This window comes from Nothobranchius furzeri, chromosome 8 (genome assembly GCF_043380555.1).
Source record: "Nothobranchius furzeri strain GRZ-AD chromosome 8, NfurGRZ-RIMD1, whole genome shotgun sequence".
NCBI lineage: Eukaryota > Metazoa > Chordata > Actinopteri > Cyprinodontiformes > Nothobranchiidae > Nothobranchius > Nothobranchius furzeri.
Genome location: NC_091748.1, coordinates 59882815 through 59905934, shown reverse-complemented (window position 1 = coordinate 59905934; position 23120 = coordinate 59882815). Strand labels below are relative to the sequence as shown.

The 23120-nt window shown below is 39.5% G+C and overlaps 1 protein-coding gene across 3 annotated transcripts in view; it reads left to right on the top strand.

The window, feature by feature from the left end:
- negr1 (neuronal growth regulator 1) overlaps window positions 1-23120 on the top strand; it is a 255629-nt gene that overhangs the window by 158555 nt on the left and 73954 nt on the right. For all 3 annotated transcript variants that reach the window (XM_070554179.1, XM_015970609.3, XM_015970610.3), the window contains exons 5-6: window positions 14292-14412; window positions 18841-18989. In XM_070554179.1, coding sequence (XP_070410280.1) covers window positions 14292-14412; window positions 18841-18989 — 270 coding nt within the window. The remainder of the gene's footprint in view (window positions 1-14291; window positions 14413-18840; window positions 18990-23120) is intronic.

Sequence of the window (23120 nt, the reverse complement as noted above, 5' to 3'; positions counted from 1 at the left end):
TTATTGACCAATCTCAGAGCTTGTAATGTTGACCAAAGGCAAATATAACACAAGCTTACATTAACCAGTCTGAGTCAGGTCAGATGCAAGTGAAATTCCAAAAATGAGAATATGGCACAAAAGTCCATTTATGTCAGTAATCCAGCTTAGACTGAGAGACCATCTAAAGCAAGGGAGCCTAATCCTGGTCCTGGAGGGCTGGTATCCAGCAGGTTTTGTGTTTTTTCTGCTCCAACAGACTTGATTCAGTGGTTGAATCACCTGTGCAGCAGCTCATCAGGCTCTGGAGAAGCCTGTTCATTAGCTGCTGATTGAAATCAGGTGTGTTGAAAGAGGTAAAACTAAAGCATGCAGGATACTGGCTCTCTAGGACCAGGATTGGGCACCCCTGATCTAAAGAGACCATCTAAAGGCTCATGAACCCTTTGCAGCTGTTTAGGATTTATTAGGTGCATTTCCACGGTCAGGGGAAATTTACAAGAAATCCCAGGTGTGTGTGTGTGTGTCTCCACTTTGTTCATTTATTTATTTTTCCACTGTGTTCTGGGCCATTTTCAGGAACCTGATCCGGGATAGGTACTGGGAATGGCCTAGTGGAGTTGCTGAGCGGAACGCTGATTGGTTGTAACTAGAAAATTACATCAGCAGACGTCATCCAAAACAACCCAACTATCGAATATTTTAGCCATTGAATATTCTATCAAATCCTCCATCGATTAATCGATTATTCTATTTTATGACGTTTTATGTAAAATGAGACGGTGGTCTGCTGCTAAAATATGAAATTAAACAACAAAATTATAAAATGCTCAATAATATGTATTGATTGGTGTTGTCTAGTTCCCTCTTTCCCAGCTGATATTTATAGTTAATAATATTTTATGGAATAAAATTTGACTTGTATTTCATCAGCATTTTAGGTTTGTGTTAATATCACTCATCTTAGTCAAAATAACATATCTAAATATATCCGCACATGATCAATAGAATAACATTTCATTGACATGTTCAGTAGTAAGCTACTGGAAATTCTAATAACACTTAGCTTAGCTTACTTTGAAGATTCATTTCAGCCCTACCAAACAACCGGCAGAAGTAAAATTAGAAGAGTTGCTTGTGAAGCAGAATGTATGCAAAAGAAAATATGCATCGATGGCTGTTACTAAAGTCCCGAAAATGGAAAACATGGCTAAATCCCCCACTGCCTTTTACTTAATGGAGCTTTGAAGTCTCACAGAGCGCCTTAACAACTGAGCTTCACCACATTTTACATCATGCAGCTGCTCTTTTCCTCCGAATACATTAAATTATGATATACCTCAACAGAATAAAACTTTTAATGTTATCAGTGTTACTGTAGATACTTTTTAGCACTAATCAGTGACATCACTGCTGACTGTAAAGTCCTGAAAGGGCTGAAACTGAATTGAGACACAACAGCTGAGAGGACCAGAACATCGACTCTCCCGCTAAATTTCCCCATCCCAGAATTTCCCCTGTAGTTCCAACAATGGAAACACACCTTTAGCTGGTTAGAATGTGGCAATTAGAATATTGAACCTTTCCACAATATTCTAATAGTCTGAAATTTTGAATGTGGGGTTTTTTATCAGCCATAATCATCATGTTTATAACGAATCGAGGCTTGAAATATCTGGCTTTGGGTAGAATGACTCTGCCTCATGTAGTAGTTTCACATTTTAAGTTGAAATGACTGAAATAAACAAACTTTTGCAGCTTATTCTAACTTGTCCAGTTTCAACTGTAGTGAGTGGACTGTTAGACCTCCCATGCAGAGTTTGATTCATGATTTTTCAAACTGTCCTAACTGTACTGTTGTCTTTAGAAGCTTCAACAGGCTCATGCACATTTACTGAGGTTGATGGGAAATTTTCTCCAGACAATAGATTAAATGCTTGCTGTAAACCCACAGAGCCCGGCACACTGACATAGTTATTTGCATTTTAAGACAAAAACGAAAACAAAGTTTTTGAATTGTTCTGAATAGAAATCCTAAAAAATTAAGAAATCCTGGCAGTAGAATCCTTCCTGCTGAACTAAAAGAAACCTGGACAGTGAGGCCCACAGATGGTTAGTTGGTATATACCGAAGCGATGACCCCAATATCTCATTGCACTAAAACTGATAATCACATCTGGTTTAAGAACTAAAGTTCTTCATTTATCTTTGAATTTTAAAATAAATATTTAACCATTTTTTTAATTAGTAAATTGTTTTGTTTCTTTGTTTTTTTATGTAGCTTAGCCTTGAAATTGAAACACACCAATTAGTATAGTCACATGATTCTTTAGGGGATTCAACTCTCTGAATCCCTGTACTTTATAGTACAGCACTTTCTGAAAATAAAACATGTCCATTATTTTCCAATGGGGGATTTCTGTGTGCGTACATATTTTCAAGATGCGAAGCACAATCCCAGTTCTGTTGACAAGCTCTGGATAATGCAGGTGCAGTTGAAGTCAGTCTGTGATCGACCCACAACTGGCCATTTGTCACCCTCCCGGGCCTTGCATGTGCTCATTTTTCTGCTATGCCCGCTCTATTCCTGGACCCAACCCTTCATCCCCATCTGGTGGAGTCACCGTGACTCCGGCTGTGATTTACAGCTCTACTCCAGCATCCTCTAGACACTAAATTACCTGGATTATTGGATTTTTATGATATTTAGTGCACTACTTTGCATTCTCCTCCAACCCTACTGGTGTGTTGCGTAATATATGATGATATAAGATATGTCAGCAAGTTAAAATTAGAATTATCGGATTTTGACTGGATTTTATGGCTGTGATCTGTCTTAACAGATTCCAATGCCAAGTTCCAAATTAAACGGACTTGGTACTATTGATATGCATATAAACTACTACAGCTTTCTGGGCCACCTGCAAAGCCAAGGGGAAAATTTGTTCCTTTCTCCAAACTGCAGCAAAATTGTAATGACAGATTTAAAAAATTCTGTTTAGTTACAGAAAAACAGTTTGGACTGCGCAGATAACACAAATATTAATGTAGTGAAAAAATCTGAGTCTCCTCTCAGGTTGCACCTCTCTGTGCTAAACCCTGCAGTTCTCGTGCTGCATGTTGATCAGCTAGTGGATTATGTTTATGTTAATTTTTCACTCATTACTCATTGCTTTAAATGTAAAGTTATTATTTAAATCCGTAATTTTGAACTGGACACATATATAAATATAAAACATAAATATTGTGATAACAAACCATAAAATTTCTTGGTGTGATCATTGATCATAAGGCCTGTTGGAAATCACACATCACTTATGTGAGGGGAAAGTTAGCACGGGGCATTGCTGTCTTGGGGAAAGTAAAACATTTTCTGGATAGGAAAGCATTATATATGTTATATTGTGCTTTACTATTACCATACATGAGTTACTGTGTAGAGGTTTGGGGAAACACATATAAAAGCAATATTCAGACTATATTCATGTTGGGGTTATTAGGAGCGAACAATTCGTAAGCTTTAACTTACTTTTGGATTCTTCAATAAATTCTGTAAATATGGGAATATTTACTGATTTATTAATTAATTAAGATATTCTTAGATATACGGGGCACCATTCCCCTTTAACCGGGGAAAAATTGAATCCAAAACTCTTATCAGTCTTTCTTGAAGTTCGTAGAATCCTCGGAGCAGAGACTTCTCTTCGACACAACAAAGCTACTGGAGACGAAAATCTGAATTTTATAATGTTTAATTAACAATTTGTCAAATGAATAAACAGTGGCATAAATGAATAATAACCATGTGATATTATAAAAGGATGTATATTCAAAATAATGTTCAAGGTGTTTTGTGTGTATGTATGTGTGTGTGTGTTTCTAAAATGGAGTCTGTATGCAAGATGGCTGACCCCTTTGTCTGGCTAAAGTGTGGGTGGCAACTTGCACTTTAACTTCCAAGGCACTTAGAATCATAAGTAACTTAACCTTAAATTCACTCAAAACATTTCAAAGGATCATGAAACAACACAAAAGATTAATCACGAATAATATCTTTTAGTTTAACCACGTGGCCAAGCAGAAAACATTTAAAGATACCAAACAATGATCAATAAGCAGTTTATTCTTTCAAAATGACCCGACGGACGTGTTTGGGAACGAAAGAGGAAAACACGAAGCTACTTTTAAGCAATAGACGCGGTTTATTGCTTATTCTGGACTATAGAGGAAATGGGAGAAGGAAAGAATGAGAGAAAGAGATGAGTTTCTGATCACCAGAAGAGCGAGGCGTCCCTCCCTCTTTTTGATTTGACGGTTCTCCGTGTTTCTCCGCAGTTTGGCGTCGTCCGTCGGTTTGATGGAGTTGTCGTTTTCTCCGTTGTTTGGCGTTCTCCGTGAGTGTTTCTCCACGGGCTGGACACAAAGAGAACGAAGTTTCTTTTGTGCTGAGTTTGACAACTTACAGCGTCTCTGAGAGCTGGATGGAGCTCCGCTCGTTCCCAGTCAGGTCCCGATGGAGTTGGAGTGGTTTCCAGCGGTTGCGTGGCTCAACTTGGGCACTTAGAGCTTCCGCGTGCTCAAGTTGTCGGAGCGTTCGACAAGCGTGTCCTTACCGCCAGGTATCCTGGGCAAAAGAACGAGGTTTCTTTGTCTTTGCTGAAGATTTATGGTCTTAGTTCGCGGGAAAAGCTCCACGGCCTCCCGCACATGCGCAGAACGTGTTTCTGGTATTAGGCGGTGACATCATCCCAATGCTTCCGTGTGCAAAGCATCATGGGAAATGAAGTTTCTTGGCGCTGATGTGATTATTTGCTTTTCAGAGCAATTTAAGCACAGTCATTTTGGAGAAAATCACTGCATAGTAATTTCCTCATGAGGTCAGACCCTCAACAATCATAATGCAGAAAAGGGCTATTAGACTAATAAATCAGGAGGGGTATAGGGCTCACACAAACGCACTCTTTATTAAGATGCAAGCTTTAAAATTCCAGGACGTGGTCAAGTTTAAAACAGTGCAAATAATATATAAGGCAAGGAAAGGGATGCTCCCACTTGAAATAAGTAAATGGTTCCTAGAAAGAGAAGGGAGGTATAATTTTAGAAGGAAGTGGAAATTAAAAGTACAAAGAGTAAGAACAACATTGAAAAGGATGGCTACTTCAATAGCGGGCGTTAAACTCTGGAATAAGTTAACAGAAGAAATAAAGGTCAGTAGTGATATAAACCAGTTTAAAATAAAACTCAAAAAAGAAATGTTAAATAAGTATAAGAATGAAGAAAATGCAATTAACCCAAGACGGCATGCAAACCGATGTTTAATCTATTCTACAAATTAGCAAATCTAAATATAGTTCTAGTTGAACATGAGAATTATTATTATCTTTTTTTTTCCTTTTTATTTGAAGGCATTGTAAATGTTTTTGTTGTTCAAATTTAGATGATGAGGATGTAAACCTGAGGGGGTAGGGCTAAATAAGTATATACTTCTCCCTACTCCTTTACAAACAACTGTGTGGAATGATTTTCTGAAATGTTGGTGAATGTATATGTTTGAAATAAAATGAACTGAACTGAACAAACAGCATTTTCTTATTAAAAGGTAAACAGATTTCCGGTTTTGATGAGCATGGAGTAGCCACGCTTTCTCTCAACTCCTGCAGCTCTTGGCTTTTGGGGAAAACCCACCTTAACATCTTTTGAAACAACTATCTTGAAGGTTGGGTGCAGCTGTCGGAATATTTAACGCCGAGTCATGCCACCGAAATCTGCGAAATCGAACGACAAAACAACAGAAGATGCGGCTGCTAGTGCCCCTTCGAATGTTAGCAAGGCCGACATGACAGCACTGCTAACGGAACACTGTTCGGCTCTACTGGCGTAGCTAAAGGTTAGCTTCTTCGATGACGCGAATAAAAAGCTGGACGAACTACAGAAGGTATCGGACAACCATGGGGAACGCCTAGAATCTCTGGAGGACAATGCCGAAAGGCTCGATCAGCGCCTGGCTAAAGTGGAAGATATCTGTATGATGCTATGGGCGGCTGACGAAAAGCCAAAAGCTACGCCATCGGACATGGAGTCGAGAAGCAGACGCTGCAATGCCTGCCTCATCGGCCTGGAGGAAGGGATTGAGGGCCAGCAACCCACTAGGTTTTTTTTCACAGCTTCTGCAAGACGTGTTTGGGAGAGATATTTTCCCCTCTCCCCCCGAACTGGACCGTGCACACCACATTTCAGTCCCCAAACTGGCTCCCGGAAGCAGGCCTCAGCCTTTCATTGTTTGTTTTCACCGCTACCAAAACAAGGAGCTATTAATACGAGTGGCTAGAAGACAGAGCAACTTAAAATATATGGACAAACCATTCCGGATTTATGAGGATTATAGCCCTGATGTGTTGAACCAATGGAAAGAATGCAGGTCGGTGATGCCACGCTTGTATAAGATGGGCCTAAAACCATCACTGCTATATCTAGCACATCTGCACATTGTTAAAGCAGATGGGGCGGTTTGGTGACTGAGGCTGATAGGTTTGTGCAGGACTCCATGGAATAATGACCTGTCTTGACCTACATGACATGCAGGGCTACCTTGGACGATGGCTAAGATGCAGGCATGTCCCCCCATGCTATGTTCTAGTTGGTAAATGTAAATTCCTGTTCTTGACATGACAAAGCGACCGCTGATACATCTCCTGAATGGTAGACTTTATTAGTGTACACCTGGCGGGTTTGACTTCAACTCTTATATTATGCGGGATTTAAGGAGATTTGGGTAGGCTAGCGAAGGAAGTTGTTCAGTTAGATTGGGTAGGTGTGCTGTTTATTCTAGCAGCTAGTTTCACCTGGGGGGTTTAGGGTTATTTTTTTGGGAGGGTTTTCATGTTCGACTGTATAAGTAAAGAACCGAAGTATTATGTCATATGTCTACACAACCAGCTTAAGTTTTGTTACTCTGGATATGGTTCTAATGGCTGTTTCTATTAATTTGTTAACCTGGAATGTTAAGGGCTTGACTCATCCTATTAAAAGAAAGAAAGTTCTCACTCATCTGAAAAATATGCATGCTTATATAGCCTTTATTCAGGAAACTCATCTTAAGATGTCAAATAGTATGCATTTAAAATGTGGCTGGGTGGGGCATCTCTTTTATTCTATCTATCTATCTATCTATCATCTATCTATCTATCTATCTATCTATCTATCTATCTATCTATCTATCTATCTATCTATCCATCCATCCATCCATCCATCCATCCATCCATCCATCCATCCATCCATCCATCCATCCATCCATCCATCCATCCATCCATCCATCCATCCATCCATCCATCCATCCATCCATCCATCCATCCATCCATCCATCCATCCATCCATCTATAGATAGATATATAAACTGATACTGCAGCAGAATGTTTCTTTAGGATAAAATATGCTGAATAACATATTCAGATTTTGTCAAAAAATATATAAATACCAGACAAATAAATCTGATTTGCTGAGAGGATTAGTATAATCAGATCAGTGAACAAGTGAAAAGTCGCCGAGATCGAGGTTTTACCGCTTTTGCCCCGGAATGCACTTCCACTGGAGTTAAGACTCCCAACTTCACTTTGGGCTTTTAAAGCAAAATAGAAAATGCATTACAGACTCACAACACCCCATTAGGCCTCTGTTCTGATTTCTTTAACTGATTCTGTCAACTGACCTGGTGATTTTATCTAGAATTGTATTGCTTTGGTACTTAACATGAATTAATATGTACTGTAGTACTTTAACTTTTTTTGAGGTACCTATTATTATTTTAATGTTTGCTGTGTTCAGCTCTTTTGAGCTGCCTTGATTGGCAGCAGGAAAGTACCCTTTAAACAAATAAATGAAAAGAAAAACAAACAAACAAATAACTGAACAAGCTGCACTAGTATAGAACCTTGATAACCAGTAAACTTCATACTAAATGCAGTAAACAGATATGAATTAGATCAGATTTTTCCTTTCAAATGTTGTAAAATCCATCGGGCGTACTGTGTGTCAGTATTTCTTCCAAGTACAGTGGAGTCCTATGGTTCTGTTTAGAAATGTTGTCATGTTGCAGAATGATTTGGCGACTCAGCAGACGCCTCCTCATTGTGTTGTGTAGTGGATAAACACCTGAGGTTCTGAACAGGACTTTATATTTCCTAATCCCTCTGTTTTTTTAGACTAATTTGCTTGCTAAGGTTATAGAGTAAACCAAATTAACCATAAAGATGAAATCCTTTGAGCCAAATTAAAACATAAAAGACTATTTGTTAAGACAAGTTACTGATGTAGTCGGTTATGAATGAAAGGGGAGACATGAAAATGAAATCAAGCAGCACATAAAAGAGCATATTTCTAAAAATACCAAAAATGACACTGGCTTTATGGTCTTGGGTTTGACAGTCGACACACGTCTTCTTGTTAGCAGCTTCAAGTGTGAAGTTTCAAGTATTGACACACCTGCCTGAGCCACCATGTCCACTGTCCTGGTAACTGTGCAGGACAACAGCTAGGTCACCCTGACACTTTCAGAGGCTTCAGATAATCAATGGCCTGCACAATGACACCAATGGAGGATTACGAGGACTCACTAAGCCGCCGTCGGTCAGCATACAGCATTGATTTTGTCATAGTTGTTATTGACGTATATTCCTGTGTTGTAGAGTGCTGAGGTAATTTCCTCTTCTTGTTCCGTTCTGTCCCTTTAAGTGCACCTAAAGATTCTATCTGGCAAACATTCTTGCTCTGTGTTAATGTTAAACATTAATGCTCTTTTATCACATGGTTCTTCAGAAATACTGATGAGGGGTGTAACCCCGTAGTTGTCTTCAGCTTGTTTACTTCTGTTTCTGGTTGTGTTTAAGATAGATAGAGAAGAAAAGTAGGAATTGGTGACATTTACTTAAATTTGCAATATGTGGTGCTTCATCACTACATGGTGTACGCCTTGAAGTTTTAAAATCCATTATAAGCACCTCATGATTTTTATCTTGAGAAGTGTTATATAAAAGATTGTTGCTTCAGCTTTATTATTTCTTTCTTTCATCCATCCATTCATTGCCCTCCAATGGTCGGGTTGGATGGCGTGAGTTTAGTCTCGAATGGGCGGTGTGTTCAATTTGAGGGACTTCTCAGGAATGCGGAAATCCCCAAGCCTGTGGGTGGCGTTTAATATGCGCGGGAAAGTCTGTTGTGTCCTCCATTATAAGGTGAACATTAGTTGTGTTGCTTTTGGAGACTCAGAACCACATTATTTTGTTAATTTGCTGTGTGTGTCCTCATAATCTCGTGCCACACACACACTCACACACACACACACGCACTGATTTCTCCCCTGAGCAACTGTCCGTCTGTCCAGGGCAAGAGCTCCGATGCAGAGAACAGGCGCGCGCGCGCACACACACACACACACACACACACACACACACACACACACACACACAGAGCTATTCTCTTCTCCCGTTCCCACACTGATCGGCAGCTCCGGAACAGCAGCTTGGTGCTACAGACAGAAGTTTACTCAACAGCATCCACCATGAAATGAATCGTTCATGTGGGACCCCCACCCCCCACCCCGGCACATTCTTCTTGCAGATCAGAGGCAGTAGGCATAATTTCAGGCGGCCAATTACTCCGTAGTGTCGCCACGGTCACAGTCTGACCGCTGGGGAGAAGGTCTGAGAAAAAGAGTCACCTTGGCACCGAAAACGCAAATCTGACCTGTGTGTGGAACCAAATTCCGGTGCCGTTCAGTACCTTTGGGGGCAGTGTTGACGCTAATGTGTAAGCACCAATAGTCCCTCCAGTGTTTCCTGTCTTCCTTTGGGTCTCCTCCCAGAAAACCTCATCAGGGAGGCATCCAGGAAGCATCCTAACCAGATCTACCTCAACTGGCACCTCTCGATGTGGAGGAGCAGCATATCTACTCTGAACCTCTCCTGGATGACTGAGCTTCTCACCCTATCTCTACATGACAGTCCAGACACCCTGACCCCTCCTTTCCACCGGCCGTGAAAGCGGCCGCGTAATGTAACAGCAGTGTTTACCCACAAGCCCATTCCCAACCAGGGGCAATTGAAATCCTAACCCACTCAGCTGATCCCATGATGTCACAAAACCACGAGAGACCTGCAACACCACGCGTGATTTTAGAAGTCCAAACAATGATGAGCAATGAGTAAGACAGCTGCATGCATCAAAAAGGTCTGTGGTTTATTTTTCTGTTACACTGGCTACGGAGGTTTTAACAGGAAATGGCGTGCGTTTACCTGCATGTGACTTTAATTTTGAAAGTTTTCAGATGTGTTTTACGCTGCTTTTGTGTTTGACTTCCTGTCAAGCGATCGAAGCTGTGGAATTTGACGTGTTTTGGAAGCGTAGTGCTTAAAAAAATCCATCGAAGGCTGGAGATCATGTTCTGTTGAAGCCAACAAGTGTAACCAGGTGTCCCACTTTGTGTGGGACAGTCCTGCATTTTCATTACTTTTCTCACATCACACAAATCAAGACTATCCCGCATTATTGAGTGGAACTTTACCGCAGGTCCGGAGCGCGGGCAAGAGCCACCACAACAAAATTAAATGACAGGGTGAGCATGGAGGACAGAGAGGTGAGCAGGATGGATAAAACGCTGTTACGATAAAGGCGTGTGGGTTGAAGCTGTCATTGTGTCAGTTTCTCAGAGTCATTTCTTCATGTCACAGCAAGGACTCCAATAGGAAACGGTGCAGAAAATCTGAGAGCCACAAAAACATGTAAGTCAAAAGCAAGTTTCCCAGCAAACAGGTTCATGCTAAAACCCAAAGAAGATTCCAACACCGACAAGTGGCTGGGGTTGTTTTGTTTCACATACCTGCAAGCTAAACCCTTTTAAAACACGTTAGAGAAATGCTGGGAGAATTCATGTGAAGCATTGGTTCCTCAATCTCAGAACTGTGAGGAAAAAAGTCAGAACTCTTCAGATTAGATCAGACTTTTTTCAGAGATTAAAGTCAGTGATGTTTTTTTTTCTCTTCCCTAAACATCTACTATAAAAGGTGTGTTGTCATTGTTGTCATTTTGTTTCTAAATTAAGAAGAAAAAAAATTGAACAAAAAGAATGGATATTTTTTTCAATGAGATGTTGGTATTGGTGAAAAATTAATTAAAAATGAACAGAAATGTATCTAAAAACATTACTAAATTACTAACCTTACTGGTACTTTTACTGTCATTCTGTTGTGGAAAGTCAGTGCAAATATTATGCTATGTTATTTTTTTCCATGGTTGGCCTATCTATATTTTTTAAGAGTTACTTGTTTTAAATGTTAGCCAGAACCACTGTAGGAGGTCAACAGAACCTCAGTTAAGCTGTGGCAACTTGGGAGGAACTGGGAAATAGTAGGAGAGCTTTAGCTGTTTTCTTGTTCAAGCTAAATTCAAACAGAATACAGTATATTAAATATATGATGGTAATATGAAATGTATGGATAATTTTAGTCATGTTAGAGCTAAAAGACAGAATATAAGTATTTATATATATATATATATATATATATATATATATATATATATATATATATATATATATTACTCCATTTTAACTTTATTTTGTTACATTGGAATTTCCTGTTGTCCCATATTGAGTAGTCTCTGTCTCACATCATCTGCAAAAAGCAGAGACCTGATCCTTAGGCCAACAAAACAGGTCCCCTCAACATCTGGGCTGTGCCTAGAAATCATGTGTATTACCTCTTTATTCCCTCAAAGTAAAAACACTATATATGAATTGCATTAACTCAAGAAGGAAAGCAATAATAATCAAATTGAGCAATGCTAAAAACATTTAAATAAACTACATCCTTCTGACTAATGGCCTTGCCACATTCAGATTCCTTTGTTTCAAAAACAAAATAAACAGTAGAATTCTGGAATTAGTTGACAACGTATGAAAAGCAAATCAAACACTGGTTCAGTCATTAATACCTTCAACAGCATCCTATTAAATGGGCAACAGTGGATCAGGAGTTAAGAGTTTGCCCTGTAATTGGTAGGTTGTTGGTTCAAACCCACACTCCATCCATGCCATTGTGTCCTTGGGCTAGAACTTCACCCTCCTTTCCTTCTGGTGGTGGTCGAGGGAACCGGTGGTGCCAATTATGTGGCAGCCTTGCTTCTGTCACTGTGCCGCAGGCTAGCTGTGGCTAAAATGTAGCTTATCACCAGCAGTGTGTAAGTGAATGATTAGTGTAAAGCACTGAGGGGTTATCTCACTTAGAAAAGCACTATACAAGTAGAGACCATTTAAATAAATACATGTCTTGTCTTTGAATAAACAGTAATAGGCTACGTAGATTTTAAATAAAGCACATCTTATCCTTGAATGTAGAAATTTAATTATATTAAAATATTTCAATTTAGGTCAGGTAGGTCAACCACTTGTTATAGCACATTACATATAATTGTGTTGAATAAATCAAACTCCAATGAATCAGAGCTAAAGGGCTGGAAGTTTGCCGTTAAAACGTGCGGTCGATAGTCGAATTGTAATCACTTTTGAGAACCTATACAAGTACTTTAGATACATGCGCCACCCCAATGCAAACTTTTGGTTTTAAGGTTGCTGGAAAAAAAAAGCTGGCAATAATTAATAATTGTTAATGAATACGTTTGGAAAAGGTATAGATATACAACCACACTCACATGCACTGAAATTCACTCAAGGTCTCTTTAAACACCCCCCAAGAACCTTGGTGCTACTCAACCGAGCCAAAGATGGAAATAACAGAATTATTGGCACGAAGATGGAAAGATGGAAAATTGACAGAGTAGTCATATGAATGTGCTCATTAGGAGGAGAAGGATGGGTGGCAGAAGGGCATCAATCATCAGAGTACAGTCAACTCACTGTGCGGCTTCCACACGATTATACACCACATGCACAAATACTCACATGCATCTTTGTATTTTTTTCATTCTTACTCAGATTTGTTGCAAGCAAAGCTCATCTATCAATGTTGACCCCCACAGGTTGTCAGGAACACTGCTCACACACCGGGCCCAGAATGCAATATCGTAGTTACAACCAAGCCAGTCTCATATAAATGCCTCCACCTGCCATCACTACACACATTCTTACCTTTATTTACATGGAATACGCTACAGGTGTTTGGTTTAATTTCGCAGTTGTTTGCAGATAGCTGCATTTGGAATCTGCTGAAGCCTAAATGGTGGTCATCTGTTAGGAACAACAACAAGTCCAATTGAATGTATAGGTTTTTGGGCACCTGTCCAAGTCTTTCCACTACAAACACAGCTGAGTCAGAACACGTTCAAACACGGTTGGGTAGTTTACTGCAAGATGCAGGAATGATGCTAAAAGTGTAGACTTTTTTTGTTTTCTTTTTCATGCATCATGTGCTTTCAGTCACTGACCGTATGATGCAAAGTCATTTTGGTTTTATTCTCTTTCAAATGACTAATTGGATGTCCTCCACACTTTTGTTGTTTGTCAAGATTTGGCAGGTTTGGCTGAGTTGACACAATATACAGAGTCAGATTGAGCCCAGTGTGTTTTATAATGGATTCTGCTGCTTTCTTGACTCACTACATGGAGAAGCAAGAAAAACGTCCCAATATTTGACTGGTAGCCTAGAATCTAAACCGATTACCTTTTTTCCTTAGTATCTTTATAAGATTTATTTTCTGATTACTCACTTCGATCTGAGAGGTTATTTTTGCTAATCATGACAGTAATTCTAAAACTAGTTACTTAAATGTTTGATGTAATGCCCAAACCGTTTTGAGGATTTTCCGACTATGTGTTTAATTAAACTACAAGTAATGTTTCTCCATCTGTATAACATCAGTGCAATTTTTTGTCCCTTTGAGGCATTGTTTCTGGAAGCGGAGTAAATACTTGAAGTGCTGTAGGACTGTGTTGCTTTAGAAAATGCCCATATGCAAAGCCTCCTTCATGACACTGGCTAAGAGATTTACAGCACATTTCAGCACATGAAAGGAACCTCATTTTGCATTCAACGAACCTGCCTTCACCAGCCAGTCTTTGAACTTACATTAAGCTATTTATCACCATGCTGTGCAATTCATTTCATTCTCCTCACTCTGAACATGGCTGCTTTCTCTTCTTTAGCTTCTGTTGACCCTGAATGTTGAGTTTACTCATGTGTGCACTGACTAGAATGTCATAGTTTAGCACACCCCCTTTTTTTCCTTCTTTCTTTTTTTTTTTCATTTAGTATCACTGGCAAGCCTTTTTGTCTTTTCAAATATTCTGATCTCTTTGTTTTCTCCAGTTGCTCCAACTATCCATGAGATGAAGAGCCAAGGAGTTGGTTTGGGACGCACAGCCCTGCTTCGATGTGAAGCTATTGCTGTGCCTTTTCCGATTTTCGAGTGGCACAAGGGAGAGAAAAGGTGAGTCTAGTCTGGCTATTTGTTTTCTCATGTGACAGAATAAGTGCATAATTCTTTTAGATGTTTAATGGACGATAAACAGTAAACTATACCATCGTCTTCCACATGAACAAAATATGCTCTACAGCTGGATTCTTTTCTAAGCAGTTAAGAGCTTGCTTGCTCTATTAAAAACTAGAAAAAATCCCCAGTGTGCTCCAGCTTTGCTTTATACATATTTTGGAAGTTTATGAAGCACTCAGCCCAGCCATTTACTGTGGAAAACCCTCCTTTTAACATGGAAGCTTGCTTTTCATAAGTAGTTCTGGTAAATGTGTTTTGATTTCTGCAATAACTAATAGATGACATATGTTGTTTTTATTTCTTTTATACAGATGTATTTTCCCACTTTTTTCCTTTTATTTGCGATTTTCTTTTTGTGACTTTTCTAAAACGACTTACTAGTTAAGGCGCTAGAAGCAGAGACAGCTGCATCTTCTCAGTGCTGTGTTTCAGCATCTGAGTCAGGTAGATAACAAGATATAAACATACTTTCTTACTGGCTAATTCACTGCCAGCAGGCCCGTTTCCACTATCAGAACTACCAGGTAACTTTACCAGACCCTCGCAGCATGCTCAAGTCTCAATTTCACCAAGCTGTCCCAAAAGGACAACTTTTCACGCTATTTCAGGGACCAACAAGTACCGAAACGGGAGTATGTACGTAGAATGGCCCGTAAGAGTTACTGGGTGGGGCTTGTGGTTAACACTTGCTGATTGGTTGTAACTCATTAGGATATCATATTGGCAGACATTAAAGCATCCAGCTTTTGTAAAATTGGAAGAGCTGCTGGTGAAGAAAATTGGAAGGAATGAAAAATAACACTTAAATGCTGAAAAATGTGGTGAAAATCCCCCCGCAACTCCTTCATTCACAGCGCTTTATGGCCACTGAATGCCACTTTTTATGCCGCAGCCACTCTCACAGTCCTCTGAAGGAATTAAATTGTAGCAGAATGTGACAGAATAACATTTTTAATGTTGCTAAGGTCTGTGGATGCCTTTTGGCGATGATTAGTGACACTGAAACGGTCTCGATAGTCTGACGTTTTAGCAAAGTCCTGGAAGAGCCGATGGCTGACGACTGAACCACAAGATTGTCCTTTCACCTTCCTCCCTTCCAGAAATTTCCAGGAACTCCTATAGTGGAAAGACAGCTTTTATTAACCCTTTCTGGTCTGATTATTAATACACCAAATACACCACTAGGTGAAAACCTCTGGTCCACACAGATTTACAATCTAGTCTGATCAGGAAAATTTCAAATCATTTCAGACTTTGACCATTTTTGTAGATAGGTTTTCAGTTCCAGGTGCATAGAGGTTTCTGTTAGACGATCTACTCATCCGGGTTGAAAAGTCCCCAGAAAGCTGTTTAAAAATATCCATACAGAAGTATTTCACAGAAGCCATTGCTCTACACGTTTCAGGACCATGCAGCTCAAATCTAGCATTTATGTTGCAGACAGAACAGTTTTTTTTTTTTTTGCTTGTATACTTTTTTTGTGGATAATGCACTACTAGTTTTTTCTCATTCCTCCAGGCTGCAGGGAAGGTCCACAAAAATCTTCTGGCGAGAGTCATTTGTGGCTTTTTTTCTCACCTTGAGGCCTAATAAAATGTTTGCTGGCAACTGGCTTAAATCATTTGTGACACATACATCAATCAGACTAGATTCAAGTGTCAGTTCTTGAATTTAAAAACCAAATTACCCCTATTACCCATCATTTACCCACTCCTGGTGAGCACAATTTCAATCATCAGCTCACACTGTGCTAATTGTAATTATGGGGTGGATTCAATTTATTCAAACAGCTAAGGAGGCTGGTTGGCATGATTGTAGTCTTTACTTAATTCAAGAACTCATTCCTTCTGTGACTTTTAGTTGGCTAAATTGTGATTTTTTTTCATCTGCTCATCACCATGAACAGAATATTGGTGTTAAGATTTCAGCTCAGAGCGTGTTTAGCTTCGTTATGGCATTAGCATTTTCCTTGCTGCCCGTTCACTGCGCATGGAATGAAAGTTGCTTTTTGCTCTGTGTTGATGCAGCCATGAACATTAACGCAGCTCTCCCTCTAGCTCGTCCCTATCAGATGTAGTGTGACAGTTCTGACAAGTAAATCTTTCTCTCGTTGTGTCACAGCTTTCATTCTTGAATGGAGGTGGGCGAGTGTTTATGTGTCTGTCTGGAGGGGTGGGGAGGTTTCTTTCACCATGACAGAGGAAGCATTGACTAGTCAGATGTTGGAGTGTGACGATGCAAAACACACAAACAACCATTTCGCCACAGTGTGGGAATTTTCATTTAGGTTTTATATGTTAGATGTTAATATTGGTTTGTTTCTATTTGATGTGTTTAACTTCCTGCTTCATTATTTCCAGGTTTAATGAACGCAATGGGGTTTTGTCCCATGCGCTGAAATGCTAACAGGCGCCTGTTTTATTCTCAGCTCAGCTGTATTTACATTGGTTGTGTCTTTTGTGTTCATCATGTAAAAAGGGTTTTGTCGGGAGGAGCCACAATTGCAAAAACTGTTTTTCATTTATTGCACCAATGTGGGAGACTATGTTGTAGTGTATGTTTTTGAGGCCTTGTGTGTGATGTCTGTGGGTAACGTTTGGGTTTTGAGCAAGAGTGAACGGTTTTGAGTGTAGAGCTTCATTTTTTTTATTAGAACATTTATTCTATTTTCATGGCAATGTAAAAAAGAACAAAAAACAACAACCAAAAATGCCACAACTATTTAACCTAACTTGAAAATACAAAGTTTGGGAAATTGCGTGGGATGTTATGGATTTGTGTTTTTCTGTTGTGAGAATACGAGGCATAGTTTCAAGAAATGTTATAAAGCAATCGAGATAAACTGTAAGAGTCTCTACTTAGAAACAGACATAATGTGTAAGTCGGGCTACGAGTTGTCTGTGGCTGATTTGAAGCCAGTGAAGCTGGAGGGGGAGCGGGGTGATGTGGGTGTGTTTGGAGGGCTTGGTCAGAAGCCAAGCACAGGCAGTTTTTGGTGACAAAGACTTTTCATTTCAGACAATTTAGCCACAACATTACATTGGAATTTATCAAACCAAACATTATGATAGTTTAAATTATAGATTATATTTTTTTAACCAGAGGAAATGCTTATGTTGTAAAACTCTTTGCAAGGTCAACACAGCCCTACTATTTCACCCTCTCACCTCTGAACCACAAAACAACCAGGAACCCTTAAAGGCTGAATATGGAACAATTTAATAAAAAGTTATATATTTTCAAATATAATACCTCCATGGGATATTTAGAGGTGTGCAGAATGAAGTTACAGTATTTCGTTTAAAAGTTATATTTTATTTAAAAAATAATCTAATTTTTATTTTGATGGGCACGACGCTGGGTTTATGTTAACATCTACTAGACAATAGAGGGCACCGTTGCACACTGTCAAATATGGTAAACAGTCTGATCGGCTGGCTAGAGCAGCAGATCTACTCCAAACTCCTCCCATAAAATAAACTCATCAGTAGAAATTAGTGATTTCCCTGTACAATTCGTCACTGGACATGGGGCTGGATGGTTATTTCACGTATCGACAGCAAACCTGGCATCCCGACAGTTGGAAACCTCTTTCTATTGTTGCAACTACAACTTGGTGTTTTTCTTCCATATTAAATATCTTATCTTTGGTGCACAGTCCAAACAAATAGGTAGGTTTAAGAGGTAGGAGCAAGGAGTAAAATAGGAATCGGTAATGTTTAGGAAGAGGTTTGAGGTTATTTTCTTACAAATAAGTAACATACATGGTTTCAGCTTAGAGCGCCTGTCAAAACACCTCAAGCTCAATCATAAATCACCAAAGGCCAGAGTGGAGCCAAAATAGAAACATTTCTTGGTCTTCTAGTATTTTGTTGTCCATGTATCCATATTTCAAACCAACGTGTAAACCACAGACCATAATAAACCCTAACAATTTCACACCATTCCTAGCATATGGCTTTACAGAGTCCTTTGTTGTTGTTGTTTTCACGAAAACCATCACCTTAACTAAAGTAAACAAAGGCATTTATTGATTTCACTGCACACATATCATGTACCACTTTAAATAGAGCTGTTATAATTGTGCACACCTGCAACCAAACAGAGTAGAGCATGTCAAGTGACAAGCCAGCTGCTTCACCTCTGGGTCACTTCTCTCTCATCAACGTCCCTCAAAGCATCTCTCCAGAGCAGACATCACACACCAGGGGATAAATAGATCAGCTGAAGAGGGTGATGCAGTACTGTAATAATGAAAATCCACTTAAGATGACATTTGCTCCCTCCTTGACTCACGCCACTTCTCCCGTGACACGTTGGGCGCAGGTGAGAAATCAAAGCCTTTGTTTGTGTTGTTCTTTCCAGGATTGTGAAAGGCCAGGGCATCGACATCAAGAACCTCAGCACCAGATCATTTCTCACGGTGAACAACATGACAGAGGATCGTTACGGGAACTATACATGCGTCGCCACAAACAAGCTAGGATCAGCTAATGCCAGTGTGCCTCTTATCCGTAAGTTGTCATTCTACCTGCTTTGTGGCTAAATGGAGGGGTGAAGCAACAGAAGGCTGGAAGTGTTGCTGGTGTCAGTGAAAGGTTTGTGCACTGCAACCAAGCTAAATCTAGTCCAGCAACTCACAAATCACTGGTAGAGTTCCTTTCCTATTTCTTTTCCAACAGCTTTGTAAATCTGTTATCTGCTGAGGTTGCAGAGTCTGTGTGCGTGTGTGTGCGTGTGTGTGTGTGTGTGTGTATGTCTGCTTTTTAAGTCTTTATTTGTGTGTGTACTGGATGAAAACACCACCTGAAAAATAATTTTTGCTTGGAGGTAATGACATCATAATTACAAGGAGAGCTGAGCGGGTTAGTAATGGTACCTTGAATACCAAGTAGCATGGCACAGCTCTTAAAAAAGGGTCTCTGACTCAGCCCTTTTATAGTTTTCTAAGCTTTCTGAGTTCAAAAGAGGCCAAAACATCAAAAGCCAAACTACGGGTGCATCCGTGAAACTCTGCGCAATTATTTATTGTCGTTTGATCAGTGTTCTTGGGGAAATAATAGAAGAAGTGCTGAAACACAACACAAAATCTAGACAGAAAAAAACGTCCAGACAGTGGTGCGAAAAGAGTTTTACGACCCATCAGAAAGCAAGTACAGATATGAGATATCATTTCACAGCCATAGAAGTGTTTATTTAATCTTGTTGTGACTACTGCGAGTCACAGAAGCAGTCCTCTGATCTAAAAGTCATTCAGAAGGACTTGTTTTGACACAATGTTGATATATTTTTCTCTAATTTAGCATGTTAAGCCTTTTTTGGTGGAGATTTTTACCCTGTACAAGTAAGCTGAACATGTTTTGATTTAGACGTGTTCGTTTTCTTTTAGATCAATGGGTTTTGTGCCTGAACAGTTCCTCATACCTTTGTGCTGAAGGCTTTAGTGGAGGTTTGTGGAGGAGTTGACAGCACCATCACATTGGATTCATGCCTTCTTGGGGAAATTATTCGAGAATTAATCAAACCCTTTAGTAAAATATTGAATTAAAGGAGACATGTTATGACATTATTCTTTACATTTTAATCATTCTATGGTCTAAACAATACATGTTTAAGAAGTTATTTGCACAAAATCCCTCTCACATGAAATTTTGTAGTTTTATTTTATAGATTTTCAGTACGTTCCAGAATGAGCCGTTTCAGAGCTCTGTCACTTTAACAAAATAAATCAATAAAGCAGTTTCTGGCCGCTCCCACCTACCCCCCACTAGGAGCCTAAGTCACACCCATCTACCTTCTGACTATGAGGAAAAATGAGTGCATGTCAATGGGGCTAAAAATGTTATTTTCTAGTCCTGCTTGTTATGTGCCATGGATTTCACATTATGTCCGTGAATTTTAAAGACACATTTTGATGCTAAGAAAGCACTTATTTTGAAAGGGGGCAAAAGGTTTTTTTTAGGTTTTGTGTGAAAATAAGTCCAGGACTGCAAATGTGCATCATGAAAGTGATGTATTTGAACCAGAAATGGATACTTGTCCTGAACAAACTTTTACAGCTGAGCTTTAATGGAATAAATTATTAAATAAATCAGCCTAATTTCAAAAGGCTTCATGGCACCCAAGAACATCTTGTTTAGGCACCACCAGCCTGCTTTGGTTCTACAGCAAGCAGATTTTAGTGAATATGCGGACAAGTTGAGGGGGTGAGTTTGAGAAAATGGTATGGTGACAGAAAGGCAGCGAAAAAGTAATACCTCTCCAAGTAAACCTCAGATAATCTGATAAGGTCCATGGGTTAGACTGCTGAGGGAAAACCCGGTTCTCTGATCAATCCAATTTCAGATTGTTTGGAGCCTTCTGATAAAAGGTGTTCTCAATAATGAATAGGATAACACTACCATTAGTACCGTGGTACGCCAGCAGTAAAGCATCCTGGGACATTGATGTGTGGGGTTGCTTCTCAGTCAAAGGTAGTGGACACACTTACTCTTTGGCCTCAGAACATGAGCAGGAATAAAAAAATGTGGCTGAACATCATCTGAAAGCAACTTCCAACCATACAAGAGCAGTTTGGTGATGAACAATACATTTTCCTGCAATGTGGATCCCTTATATGGGTCTCAATTGACAACTAAGTGGCTCAGGAAAGAAAACCAACAATTGTGGTTCATGGCCCATAAAGCCCCCTGACCTTAACCCCATTGAGAGCCTGTGGTTAGGTGGGTGGACATCAAAACCCAACTAAATCTGGTTATGCCAGAATTGTCTGTCATAAGTCAGGATTTGGCTCAGGAGTGTGCCATGGTGAACTGCAGAAGTGTTATTTAATTGACAGTTAGATCTATTGAAACTTGTGAAATGATTGTGATTATACATCACACTCCTATAGATATATCTGGTTTAAAAATCATCTAAGGGCACAGAAGAAGCTAATCTGGGACCTGTTACCTAAAGGCTGTTGCCCATGCAAGGAGTTTAGTTTATAAGTTTATGTTGTCTGTGCTTAAAAAGGCTTCGAAATGAGAGTAGATGTCATCAAATGCAACCAAAATGTCAAAATAAACTCTTTGCTTTGTATTGTAGCTATGAGGTTTTCTGAATTCAGCATGGCCCTGCAAGAAACAGGTACTGTACACATGCCTGCTGGGCTTAGTCATCACACTCTAACAACGTCACAGTGATTCTAGTGGCTGATTGAGTTCATGCATCATCAAAATCAACGAAAACCCTGGCCTGGCAGTTTGATGCACGGGGAACAAGCTTAGAATTAAAAATGGAACGACAGAGCTGCAGGTGGAGCTGATGAATGAGCATAAAGAACTTGTAAACAAAAGACAAACGGTTGTTTTCTTAGTCCATATAAAGCAATAACAAGTCATGTTTGGAATTTGTCAGAAAAAATTAAAGTTTATTAACCACTGGGTCAAACATCGTGGTGGTTGGGTGGAACATTGGGGGATTCTGTTGAACCTTTCTGTTTCCATCTGTAGCAGCACTTTATCCGCTCAACCCAGCTGTCAGTCGAGAACGTCTGTGAAACCACCAGGTGTAAAATGGTTACTGGTGTTGCTGGTGATCCTCAGCTTTCCAGCTGGGTGGATGTGGCTCTGCACAAAATCAATGCCTCCAGCACGACCTCAATAGCCCCGATTCTCCGAGTTTGTGCACTGGAACACCAACACGACAAGCTCTTTACCTTGGCCCACCAGTCCACCCAACAGGCTGTAACTCAGGTTTTATCTGTGCTGAGCATCTGCCTCAAATTGTCCACTTCATCCTGCACAAGGAGCTTCAGTTGTTCTGCAAATTGTGACACACACTTGTTTCAACAACTCTGCATAATTAGGATGTTTTCAGCATAATAACATAAAGATTGGGATCATCCTGTACAAATACTACTTTGACTCATTAGGTCAAGGTTTCAACGCACTGAACACAGCTGTGGCGACCTGTTGTAAAGCTGTATAAATATAAAATACAAAGGCATTATGTCATGCTCTCAGCACAATTTTTACCAAAGGACAATGTCATATTTATGAAATGAAGTCAATTTTTTCCCACACATCTTGCTAAAAATTAATAAAATTATTCAAAAAGCTAAATTATTTTACTAAAGTATAGAAATAATGACAGAGCTTGTTTTAAAACTGCATGAGACATGCACTAGGATGCCGCTGCAGCAGGTGACTTAAGTGACCAGAACATAATTAAGACAGAAATTTATGACAACAATCCAGACCCGATGTGGCTTTAGCGGTTTCCCCTCTGAGACACATTTCTGAGCTTCCATAATGACATCACATACATTCAGGCTGAAACCTTCTGGTTTTTAGTTGTAGTGAAGCTTTTGAAAGCTGCTAACAAGCTAAATTGTGGCTTTTATGAACCATTACAGGATAATTGTCACCCTGCAGATCTAATCAAATAGGATAAAAGCTTTGTATTGCTTCACAGCTTAAGAATGTGCTCATTAACAAGGACTTCAAGTTTTTTTTTGGCGCACAGACCTCCCCTAAATACTCATTTTCAATCAATCAAGAGATTAGATAGGTCTACTTAGCATTTATCTCTAGTCTGCACACACTCACAAGATTTTTTTTATACATTTTAATATTTGAAATTTATACATGTGCATGTTTTTT